At 43.4% G+C, this 12,287-nt stretch overlaps 1 protein-coding gene across 1 annotated transcript in view; it reads right to left on the minus strand.

Moving 5' to 3' along the window:
• LOC115094997 (beta,beta-carotene 15,15'-dioxygenase-like) overlaps positions 1-12,287 on the minus strand; it is a 45,204-nt gene that overhangs the window by 4,736 nt on the left and 28,181 nt on the right. The window contains exons 7-9 of the mRNA XM_029608135.1: positions 11,423-11,680; positions 10,627-10,732; positions 2,609-2,703 (exon numbers count right to left, since the gene is read on the minus strand). Coding sequence (XP_029463995.1) covers positions 2,609-2,703; positions 10,627-10,732; positions 11,423-11,680 — 459 coding nt within the window. The remainder of the gene's footprint in view (positions 1-2,608; positions 2,704-10,626; positions 10,733-11,422; positions 11,681-12,287) is intronic.

Consider the following 12,287-nt stretch of genomic DNA (forward strand, 5'->3'; position numbering starts at 1 on the left):
ATGAAAAGGCAACACTACAAATATTAAATCAGGCCCTAAATACCAATACACCTCCTATTAGGAAAACAGAACTAGCAAGTAGCTATAGATCCCCACACAGAAATAATTGTAAAACTATACTAATAAGCAGAATAAATGTTTCAAAACAGATATGAAGAGAATATTTATTTAAAAACTTTTCTATACCGGTATTAGTAGGTACATCATAACTGAGGAGGAAATTACATCAAACAGGTACAGGGGAGGGGGCTATATAGAACAATGAAGAGAAATTGGCTGGAAAAGGCAACAAGAAAGGAGACAGGTAAACAGTGAATGTCATTCATTAGTAGACACATCAACAGCAAAAGAGCGCATCTGAATACGAACAGTGACGATACGAGACTTGCTGCAATTTTATAAATGGTATGCTGTTGATGTGTCTACTAATGAATGACATTTGACCTTAACACATTGAATACAGCTATATGTTTACTGATACTCCTGTTCAGAGACCATACGATGCGTCTTTATACACTCCATCTGCGCAAATATGAATTTTAATTTGATGTAACAGAGCCCCTGATGCAGCCCCTTTGAGAGAGGGAAAAACTCGGCCCGAGTCGGGCTTTTTTTTAAAGATTTTAATTCTCCAATAAAGGATTGAAATTTGGCCATTTTGGCTTCTAATCCTTATCTTTTTGCCTCCACGGCTTTGTTAGACAGCCTTCCTTGTTGCTTTCTTAGCTCAGGAATGGAGTGCAGACTGGGTTGGAGCTCTGGAATAGGTAAGCACGGAACAGGAACAACTGGAATAGACTGGAGCTGGGTGCAGGTAAGAGTGGACAGGAATACTATAACAGGGAGCAGGTAAGAGTGGAACTGAATGCAGATAAGAGTGGACTGTAACAAGTGGAATAGATTGGAGCTGGGTGCAAATAAGAGTGGACTGATACACAGGAACAGAGTGCAGGTAAGCGTGGAACTAGATACAGGTAAGCGCGAGACTGGAACAACTGGAACTGGGATGAGGGCCAGATAGACTAGGACAAGACAGGACTAACCAGGACAAGGACTATACCAGTGGTTCCCAACCCTGTCCTGGGGGATTCCTCAGCCAGTCAGGTTTTCAGGATATCCACAATGAATATGCATGATAGAAAATTTGTATGTACTGCTTCCATAACATGCAAATTCTCATATGCATATTCATTGTGGATATCCTGAAAATCCAACTGGCTAGGAGGTCCCCAGGACAGGGTTGGGAACCAGTGGACTACACAGAACATGAAACAAGAGCCCGAAGGCTATGTAGGAAGACCTTGTGAGACAAGGCAGAGAGGCCTAGAAACATTAAGAGACCTAGGAAGTTTCAGGGCTAGGCCAGGGGCTAGGAAACAGAGGCCTAGAAACAGAAAAAAAGACATGAAAGTCTCAAGTTAGGCCTGACAGGACAGAAGGCCGGGAGAGGAGGGCCACAGGTCAGGCAAGGGAACCACGAACGGAAGGCCTAGAGGACAAGGAACAGGAAACAAGAGTCAGAAGGCCCAGGGGCCATGAAACAGACATTGGAAATGCCGCAAGGCATGGGTTTGGCTAGAGCAGGAAGCCTAGGACTCAATGCAGAAGTCTTAAGAGGAAGAAGAGACAGAGTTAAGTTGGGCAGGAGTCTGGGTATGGTGTGAGCAGGAGAGAAAGGCTTGACCATTCAGAGTTGAGAGCTCATGGAGGTCCTCTAGTGGTGCAGAGGGTGTAGGACAGGCTAAGGCAAGACACCAGAGACATGCTGGTTCAGAGTCAGGCTCACTGGAGTCCTCTGGTGGAGGGGAGGCTGCATAGCAGCCAAAAATAGAGGACTACAAAATCATGAAAGGACTTGAATGGGTAAATATGAAATAGTTATTTACTCTTTCAGATAATAGAAAGACTAGGGGGCACTCCATGAATTTAGCAAGTAGTACATTTAAAACAAATCAGAAAAAATTTCTTTCACTCAACACACAATTAAGCTCTAGAATTCATTCCCATAGGATGTGGTTAAGGAAATTGGTGTAGCTGGGTTTAAAAAGGGCTGGGATAAGTTCCTGGAGGAGAATTCTATAAACTGCTGTTAATCAAAAAGGAATATCCAATGCTTGTTATCAGCATTCGTACTTGGGATCTATTTAACGGTTCGTTACTTGCCAGGTACTTGTGACTTGGCTTGTCCATTGTTGGAAACAGGATATTGGGCTTGATGGACCCTTGGTCTGACCCAGTATGGCATATCTTATGTTCTAATATCCTACCATGCTGTCCCTGACTATTAAGAAAGATGCAATTCCTAGTGCAACTCTCAGCTGAAATACCTGGAGAAAACTAATGAAGATATTCTGCATATTGCAGTCAAAGTAGACTGAAAAGACTTGGGAGCTATGAATGGAGCAACCTCACAAGTTTTACAAGACCAGGTTTAGTTTGGTTTATTTCAATTTATATATGGCTTAATTGGTAGAAGATACATAATGAAATTCAAAAACATTCAAGCAATATATAAATAAATACTATATACAAGACTGTAAACATTGAAAAACCCATAATACAAGTTAAAACTTATAGCATGAACTGTAATGAGCTTTAGAGACTTTACCTCTGTTGGAACTGGCCTCCACTCTACATGGGCTGCATAAATATATTTGTACTTTTTGCCATTATAATCGTAGTTGATGCAAGGTAGTTCAATTCCTACAAGCGAAGTAAAAGAATGACACCAGTAACATGAGCTACCACCATCAAGGAACAGATTCAAAGGCGTATATAACATCTTGCATTTCCTCTTTGAGTCTTGGGAAAAGGTGTATAGAGATGTAGTAATTACAATAAACATGATTAGTTTCTCATTCTGTTAGCTGGTTGCAGTCATACAATTCCCTTGAATCTGTTTTGCTTTACCTTAGTGAACAGGCTTTATAAGTCTTAATATATTGGTTTGTTTTTATTAATCTTATTGTAGTCTAATCCCTTGTATGTCCCTTAAATTATGTATGTTTTATATTATTTTGAACCGCCTTTTGCATGAGTATGAGATATAAATCTTTTAAAATAAATAATGCAAATCCTAGATTCATGAGAGCAAAAGCAAAATTGGTTCTTACTTGCTAATTTTCCTTCTTGTAGTACCACGGATTAGTCCAGGCTCCTGGGTTCATGCATCCCTGCCAGCAGATGGAGACAAAGTATTACTGGCACTGCTACATAACCCCTGGTGCCACCTGCAGTTCTTCAGTATTGGCCTGTACCCAAGCACAAAAAAAAACCTTGTAAAATCAAACACTTTCCAACAAGTCTGTATTCCATACCATGAAAAAACTCTGATTATGTATTAAGAAAAACGCAGTTGAGCGGATGACTCTCCACTGCCACAGATCGGGCGAGTTCTGGACTAGTCTGTGGTACTACAGGAATGAAAGTTAGCAGGTAAAAACCAATTTTCCTTTCCATGTATGTAACTGGATCAGTCCAGACTCCTGGGATATACCAAAGCTCCCTACTTAGGGTGGGATCTGGAGAGTCAAGCTCGCAAGACACTCTTGCCAAACAACCGAGTCTCCGGATCCCCCACATCCAGACGATAATGTCTAGCAAAGGTATGCAGTGACTTCCAAGTCGCCGCTCTACAAATTTTCTGTGGTGAAACCAACTGAGCCTCCGCCCATGAGGCCACCTGAGAACTCACTGAATGTACCCTCAAACCTTCAGGTACCTCACGCCCCTAGAGAATGTATGTGTTGCGTCGGAGGTGGACCCTTGGGCAGAGGTGGGGTTGACGAAACCTGTAGGTAGGGACCTACGGGTCCCCACCATCGGCAGGTGGAGTGGGCTGAAGTTAGAGGCTCCTGGAGCTTCACCTATACTAGCCCTTGTTCCCCTTGGGTTGAGCCTTTGGGTGCCAGGGCTTAGGTGGGCCTCTGGGTTAGTTAATAAAGAGATGTGGTTCAGCCCAGAGACAGCAGCCGATAGGTGGCGTAGTCCTAATCTGGACTGGGTTTGGTACAGGAACTCAGGTGCCAAAGGAATAGAAGGTAACTGGAGGCACTCAAGCAAAGAAAGGCCGGAGCCTTGTAAGTCCATGTCCAGGGGATAGGCGAGAGAAGGCGTCACTGACAGGCTAGGATCAGAGCCGGTGACAGCTGGAGGTTGTGGCAAGCGATGTAGAACTCTGAACACGGAGAGGTCTGTAGCATAGTCAATCAAGGCAATGGTCAGGGCATGGAAAAGGCAGGCGTAATCAAGCGTGGCTAAGGTCCGAGGCTGGAGATAGGCTGAAGAGTAGTCAAACAAAGCAGAGTCGAAATCCAGTCCAACACAGACGAGACAGGAATCGGGAACCACAGGAATCAGGAACACAACGTAGAGAGGATTCTCTATCAGCAACGAGTACTCTGTGTATGAGGAGACCTGTTGCAAAGGCAATGCTATGGAGCGAGGCCTGAGCTTATATACGCTGAAGAGTGACATCAGCATCTGGGGCTGCAGCCAGGTTCCCGCCATGGGCCCTTTAAAAGAACTAGCGATGCACGTGCGCACGCCTAGGAAGGGGCATGGCGCCGATGGCAGCGTCTCTCTGCGGGCCACACTGAGAGGCCCAACGAGCAAGGACATCTTGGCTGGCAACACTGGGGACCATGGCAGAGCCAGAAGCTACCCGAGGTCGGAGCTGGCGGCCCACCGCCGCCAGTGAAGAGGAACCAGGAGCTGGAGTCCTTGTGAGAAGGTGAGATGGCTGCACCACGGGTCTGCCGATGGCAGCACGCATAACCGAAGAGAGGTACTCAGGCTTCCAAAGCTACCATTGAGTGGTGGCTCTGCTACTAACTGCTCCCTAAGACAAAAAGATGGTCTGACCTCCTAAAATCATTTGTCATCTTGAGATATCTCAACAAAGCCCTGCAGACATCCAAAAGCTTGAGCTCCCGCGCAAAAAAGGCATGGAAGAATCCAACTCAGGAAAAGCGTGAAGTTCCACTGTCTGATTCACATGAAACGCCAATACCACCTTCAATAAGAAAGAGGGTACCGTCCACAAGGAAACTCCAGAATCCGTAATCTGTAGAAAAGGGTCATGGCAAGACAAGACCTGCAATCAGAAATTCTTCTAGCGGAACAAATGGCCACTAGAAAAACCACCTTTAGGTCAAATCTTTAAGCGTTGTTCTCTAGAGGGGCTCAAAAGGCACCTCGCACAAACCTCTGAGAACGAGATAAAGATTCCAGGATGGATAAACTCTCCTCACTGGAGGACGCAAATTCTTAACGTCCCAGAGAAATCTAACTACATCAGGATGAGAAGACAATGCGTTTCCTTCCACTTTATCTCACAGACAAGGACGAGCTTCTACCTATCAAAGAATCCCTTACAAAAACTATCAAAATCTGGGAAAACTGTCTTCAAAATATTGACAACCTCCTCTCCAGCCTAAATCTAATCTTAAATTCCGCTAAAACCGAAGTCCTCATAATTTCCCCTGAAAACAGTAACCTCACCTCAAATCCTCCAACCGGCTTTCAAACTTCACATGTAAGAGACCTAGGAGCCATTATCGACAATCGGCTAAATCTAAAATCTTTTATTAATCAAACCACGAAGGACTGCTTTTATAAATTACACGTCTTAAAAAGAATCAAACCACTTTTCCATTTCCACGATTACAGAACAGTTTTGCAATCAATAATCTTCTCTAAGTTAGATTATTGCAATTCTATTCTATTAGGTCTCCCGTCTTCTCATACTAAACCTCTTCAGATGGTTCAGAACACGGCGGCCAGAATTTTGACAAACACAAGAAGAAGAGACCACATATCTCCGATTCTCAAAGACTTACATTGGCTGCCAGTGCACTATAGAATCTTATATAAATCCATTACTACCATCTACAAAGCATTCCATCAACTCTCTCCGCTTAACCTCCAAATCCCATTTAAAAAACATACCTCCATCAGACCTATCAGAGAGTCCTACAGAGACTCATTACAGGTGCCTCCTGCAAAAACCTTTAACCATAGGACTCTCAGAGACAGGGCTTTCTCTACAGCAGGACCTACCTTGTGGAATTCTATCCCACCAGAACTGAGACAGGAACCTTGCCTCCCCACTTTCAGAAAAAGACTTAAAACCTGGCTATTCTTGAAAGCCTTTCCAGACACCAACTGAACCCACTCTCAACTCAAGCAACTAAGAACTCCCGTCAGGGTAATCAACAACCTTTGACAACTCAATAATGTTCTCTCTTTTTTTAATGAGGCAGGTTTTATTTACCTTGGTCATTCTTTTGTTATCTCAGTGTTAATCTCTCTTTTGCCTTCTCTTCATTCCAAGTTGCATTTTATCCCTGTTTTATTGTAACTGCTACCTTATTCTTCTATCACTTGTTAATGTTTTTAAGTTATTAAGTATTTATTCTGTTGTCACACCTTGTTATTTGTAAACCGGCATGATGCGACTCCCATCGCGAATGCCGGTATATAAGAAATTTAAATAAATAAATAAATACCTGTACCCTAAGAGAGTTGAAAGCCAAGCCCTTTATTAAACCTTTCTGCAGAAAAGATAAAATCTGAGATACTGAAGCCCGTAAAGCTAGCACCTTGTTAACTATACACTAGGCCTCAAAAATCCTCCAGACCCGCACATATGATAACGAAGTAGATGTCCATCTAGCTTGAAGCAGGATAGCAATGACCAGCCTCCTCTCAAAAGCCAAGCCACTAGACAAAAGTGAGCAGCCTGGTCTGAAAATATGGGTCCCTGCTGAAGAAAACGTGGAAGATGACTGAAGCACAACGGGCCATCCACTGCCAAGTTGACCAGATCCGCGAACCATGGCCGACATGGCTACTCCGGGGCTACCAACACCACCCGGGTGTCTCTCTATTCGTTGCAACACCTTGCCTACCACCGGTCAAGGGGGAAACACGTAAAGCAGAATCTCCAGAGGCAAAGGTAACACCAGAGCGTCGACTCCCTTGGCCCTGTACTCTCATCTTTGACTGTAAAACCAAATTGCCTTCCCATTGAGATGAGTCGGCATTAGATCCAAGTGGGGACATCCCCACCTCTCTCGGATGAGATGCATTGCTGTCTTGGACAGCTCCCACTCCCCTGGATCTAGAAAACTTCAACTTGGAAAATCTGCTTGCATGTTTTCGACCCTGCAATGTGCGACACCTCTATCTGGACCAAGTGTTGCTCCGCCCAAAGGATTAACTCCTGAGCCTCTGCTAGACTCATGGTTCCTCCTTGCCGACTGATGTAGGCAATAGTTGTCGCATTGTCTGACAAGACCCTCACCGACTGGCCTTGTACCAAAGGCAGAAACGCAAGCAATACTAACCTCATTGCCCTGGTCTAACAGATTGATGGACCAAGAAGCTCTTTTCACTGACCAAGTGCCCTGAACCGACTGTCACTGACATACTGCTCCTCAACCAGAGAGACTGGCATCGGTAGTGAGAGCTACCCACTCCGGGACCTCCAGATAGACTTCACCAACTCTAGCATTGAAGCCATTGAACCCAGAACCTGAAAATAATCCCAGTTTCTGGGTTCTTGAAACATCAACAAGCGCTGGATTTGACTCTGCAACTTGCGAACTCGCTCTTCCGTCAGAAACACCTCGCCTTCCCGCATGTGCTTCTTGTAAAATAAGTTTAGTTATGCTTGTTATTTAATTAACCTTTATTAAGTTGTCTAAAAAATTTTGCTTTTATATTTTTTCAGTTCTAGATGTTCAATGTATTAGACTAAGGAATTATATTTCCTGCTTGTTCAGCTTTCACTGTAAATATATTCCTGCACCAAAGCCCCCGGATCTCCAGCAGCTCCCCTCACTGGAACAGACTCACCTGAGTCCGCCAGCCAGAGCAGGACCCAGTAAGCGCCGACCCATGGAAGGCTTCTGTGTCCAGGACTGCCCAGGTCTAGAACTCCTGCCCAGACTCCCAGGAGCAAAAGGCTGAGGCCTCAGCCCTGCCTGCTGAACCAAATACGCCTCATGGAGGAGCAGAATAAAATCAGGTGAAAAAGCCCTGGGAATAGCAGAAACCTGATGGGAGCCAGCCAAAGAGGAACCAGACAGTGGCAGGTCTGAGGCAAAATCCTCAATTACCCTTCCCTGCTCCTCCTCGGAGCTTGCGCGGATCAGGAAAAAATCCCACCCTCCTCCGGCGGTGCAGTCCGCGCAGACTGAGAATTCAAAATGGCCACCGTTCGCACACCACCAGAAGATGAGGACCCAATCCACTCCGAACCCCCGCGGAGAACCAGCACACCACCTACACCGTTTAGCCTCCACCGGACCCTGTGACGGCCCTCCTTCCCCCAAAACACACGTGGCACAGAGTCCCAAAAGGCTCAGGTGTGCCGGTGTTATGCAGCACACAGAGCTGTGCACCATAACACCCTGGCAGGAAACCCCAACGCTGAATCTGTAAAAAAATCAGGAGAGGCAAAAGAAGTCCTCCTCCCTTTACTGCCGCTTACACAGAGCAGAGAGCCATCCCTTATCTTCGTTCCTCTGGTTCCTGTCTCTTTTTGTTTAATAAACTTTAATAGCTAAACGAAACTCCCTTAGCATGGAAAACAGAGCTGTCCAGCACTACAGGAGGATCAGCCTGATTCAAAAAGGGAGAGACACTCACCAAAATCAGCTGCCCTGAGCCTAAAGCCGCCTGAGTGGCCTCAAGATGGGGAGGGTTCTGGACCACCAAATTTACACTCCACGGATGAATGGAGCGAGCATACTAAAGTCACTGAGCCCCAGCTCGTCCACCTCAACCAGACAGAGAAGGATCCACCAGGACCCAAAAACCCCCAGGAGGAAGGCTCACAAAACCTCAAAAAAAAAATCTCCAGACTTTAGAAACTGCAGGTTTTGCGCCATCTGCCATCTTCTGGAGTCAGAGAAATACTGAGGAACTGCAGGTGGCACCAGGGATTGCGTAGCAGTGTCAGTAAAACTCTATGTCTCCATCTGCTGGCAGGGATGCATAAACTCAGGAGTCTGGACTGATCCGGGTACATACAGGAAAAGAAATAGTTTTAGGTTTTCTCCATGTAGTACTGCATGTTTGCTTTTTGTGTTTAATGGAATGAAGATATAAGGATTGTTTGAAGTGCTCTATTATTTTGATGTCTTGTTTGGTATTACTCTGTAAGAAAACATTTATTATGCTGATATAATCATATACTGTACTTGCTATAAATTCAATTTATCTTATTCACTAAAGCCCTTGGTAATAAGACATGGAAAGAGTCCTGTGTGTTCGATTAAGTACTGGTCATGTAAAAATCGAAGAGGACAAGAGGACCTGAAATGGTCAACCAATGAAAGTAGTGGAGGCCAGCATGGTGGCATATTTTGGACAGGTGTGGCAAAACAGGTGTTTTACTGTAATGTTATTTGTTTGTCTTTGAAAACTCCTTTTACTAGATAGCAGGTGTCGGTTCCATAGTTATCAGCAGCTGGCACTGAAGGGGTTAATTACAGAGCCAGCTAATTATCATTCTGTTGCCAAGCTCAGCTAAGGCTTAAGAGAATGACAGTTAAAACAGCTGGGAAAGTGATAGCTGACAGCAGCTCAAAGAGAGTGACATACAGCTGGGGTTAGACTTCCAAACATTACTCAGGATTATCACTGTTAACTGAGTCAAGGGCAGCATCCAGCCCTGCAATGAGTTTCTGTAAATAGTAAATGTTTTTTCCCTTGCCTGCTGCAATGCAGTAACTTTTATATTCACTGTTCATACTTTTTGATATGCTCTTTAGCTTATTAGCACTGTATTTGTGACTGATTGCATCCCAGGTAAGTAAGAAGTTGGGTGATCCGTGATTTGGATGTGTGGACAGTGAGCACTTTTCTGGGAAGTGAGAGACCCTAAGTTTGTGGAGTTGCAATGACCAGGGAATAGCTTGTGGGCAGGGTACTTGCCAAAGACAAGGTAGGTAGGTGATTGCCAGTAAAGAGGCATAGGTACAGGGGAGACCCATTCAGTATCTCCTGGGACACTAAGGTGGCCATGAGTTCAAACCCTGCTTGGTGTTAAGGGTATCACAAAGGCATAATGTGATAACATGCTTGGGAAAGGCAGAGGGCAGTGGCGAGAGGGGATTTGAATGGTGAAAGAGATGGTGGAGGAGAGAGGATAATTTTCTGTTAAACTGGTATTAGTTTGTATATGGAAATTTTTATGATCTAACCAGAGTAGTAGAAAACCAGAAGAAAAATCTCAACTGGACAGACTAGATGGGTCTATTGGTCTTTATCTGCCATCATTTACTATGTTCCTATTTTACTATTCCTTGATTCACACTGAATTAGAAAGTTATATTTATTTTTATTTATTTAGAAACTTGTATATACCGACATTCATTTGCATATCACATCGGTTTACAGATTACGGGGTTAATAAACAATTTAGAAAGTGAAAAATAAAGTTACATGTAACAGGGAGGAGAAGGAACAAGACTGGAGAGTAGAGGAAGAGAAAGGGTCCCTCGGCCTTGAGTAGGGCAATTAGATAGAAGAAAAACTATTTACAGGAAATAGTGCATTATCCAGTTTGTATCTGCATCTTTACAGAGGCTCCCATAAATTGGAGAAAACTCTTACCTTCGCATAGTACTTCAGGAAGACAGTAAATTACCCCTTCTTTTTCCTTTATCGCCTGTGCGGTTACATATGGAAGTCTGACAACATTAACACCCATATCTGCATTCTAAGAAATAAGACATGAAAATAGTTAATTCTTCAAGGCATATACTGTTTAGTCTTGCCTTGTATTTCCTCACACTGGGGCCGACGCAATATAGTGCGCTTAGTTGAGCGCACTGTTTAACCCACAATTGGACACGGGTTGTATAGGCGCGTCCACAGATCCTTATGCTATAAGGGGTTTAGTGCCTCCACAACGGGTGTCCAATGTGCCACGAAACTAATAGCACTCATCACATGCAAATGCATGTTGAAGAGGCTATTAGTCACCCCAAATACAAAAAAAAAAAAGTGCATCAAATACACACATTTTTGCACTCAGAAATTAACATCTGCCCAGAACCGGTGTTAATTTCTGAATGCCCCCAAAAAGTTGTACAGAAGAGCAGAAAATACTGCTTTTCTGTATATCCTCCAACTTAATATTGTGGCAATATTGTCGGAATGAAAGATTAAAAATAATTTTTTTTTAAAGTGCTGCCCTCTGTCACAGCCCTTTTTCTGTAAGGCACCCCTTGCTGTCCTATAAGTATTTTGTGCTTCTTTCATTATTCTGAAAGGGGAATTAGTTATAATTGCTTACAAGTGGCACATTCTTACAATGCTGCAATAAACGACTGGCACATACATTTCTGTTATCACTAAACAGACTGAAGAAAAAAAGGCAATTTTTTATTTTTTTTTTTAATGTTACCATGTCATGGTGCAGTGGGATAACAAATCGTTGGCAGACAGGAATGGAGGCAAGACTGCTGTTTGCGTCAAGATCTAGCTTTAGATTTGTCAAATAGAACATTTCGTACAAGCTGTTGTCTTTGTAGGCAATGATATCGACAAGAAGATGGCCGTCCTCTTCGTAGGCATTTACATGGTGGAACACGATCAAAGCATCAGCATAGAACTTGGTCGCTATGGGCTTTTTCGTTCTCTTATCCACAACGTGAATCCAAGTCTGAAAGATGCCAAAAGTACTAGGATAAGCCAAGACGTCAGCTGTTCTAAAACAGCTAACTCGAGTTAAGGTTTCTTTATCATCATCAAGTATAAAAGAACCAGTGCTGTAATAAATTGGAATATATGTTTGTGCAGACTATAGCTTCTGTTTCTTTAGTCTTTTTTTTAATTTCTTTCCCTTAGTTTCCTCACTCTTTCTTCATAAGAAAATACAGAAAGTTAATGTTTGGGGGTGTTAAGTCTGTGCCCTAAACCTAGACTCTGATGAATGAACAACAGTTGCCCACCCTAAATGTTAAAATCAATAGCTGGGTAAATTATGCCTTTATTAGGCTAAAGGGTGTTTTAAAGATGCAAGTTTTCAGGACCAAAGTGCTTTCTTCAATCACTATCCTGAAAAACAGAACTCTAGTAATCCCAAATATATAGAAAGGGACTTTGGTAGCACCAGAGGTTTATATCCTTAAATCTTTTTATCTTAATAAAAGTATCATCTGTCAAGCAATTGTCTTGACTATTTTACCCAATTCTATTTTTGGCAGGCTAACATGGTTATTCTTTTATATTGCCTAAGCATGGCATGGTTGCTGTGTTACTACAAAATT

This window comes from Rhinatrema bivittatum, chromosome 7, assembly GCF_901001135.1.
Source record: "Rhinatrema bivittatum chromosome 7, aRhiBiv1.1, whole genome shotgun sequence".
NCBI classification, from domain to species: domain Eukaryota; kingdom Metazoa; phylum Chordata; class Amphibia; order Gymnophiona; family Rhinatrematidae; genus Rhinatrema; species Rhinatrema bivittatum.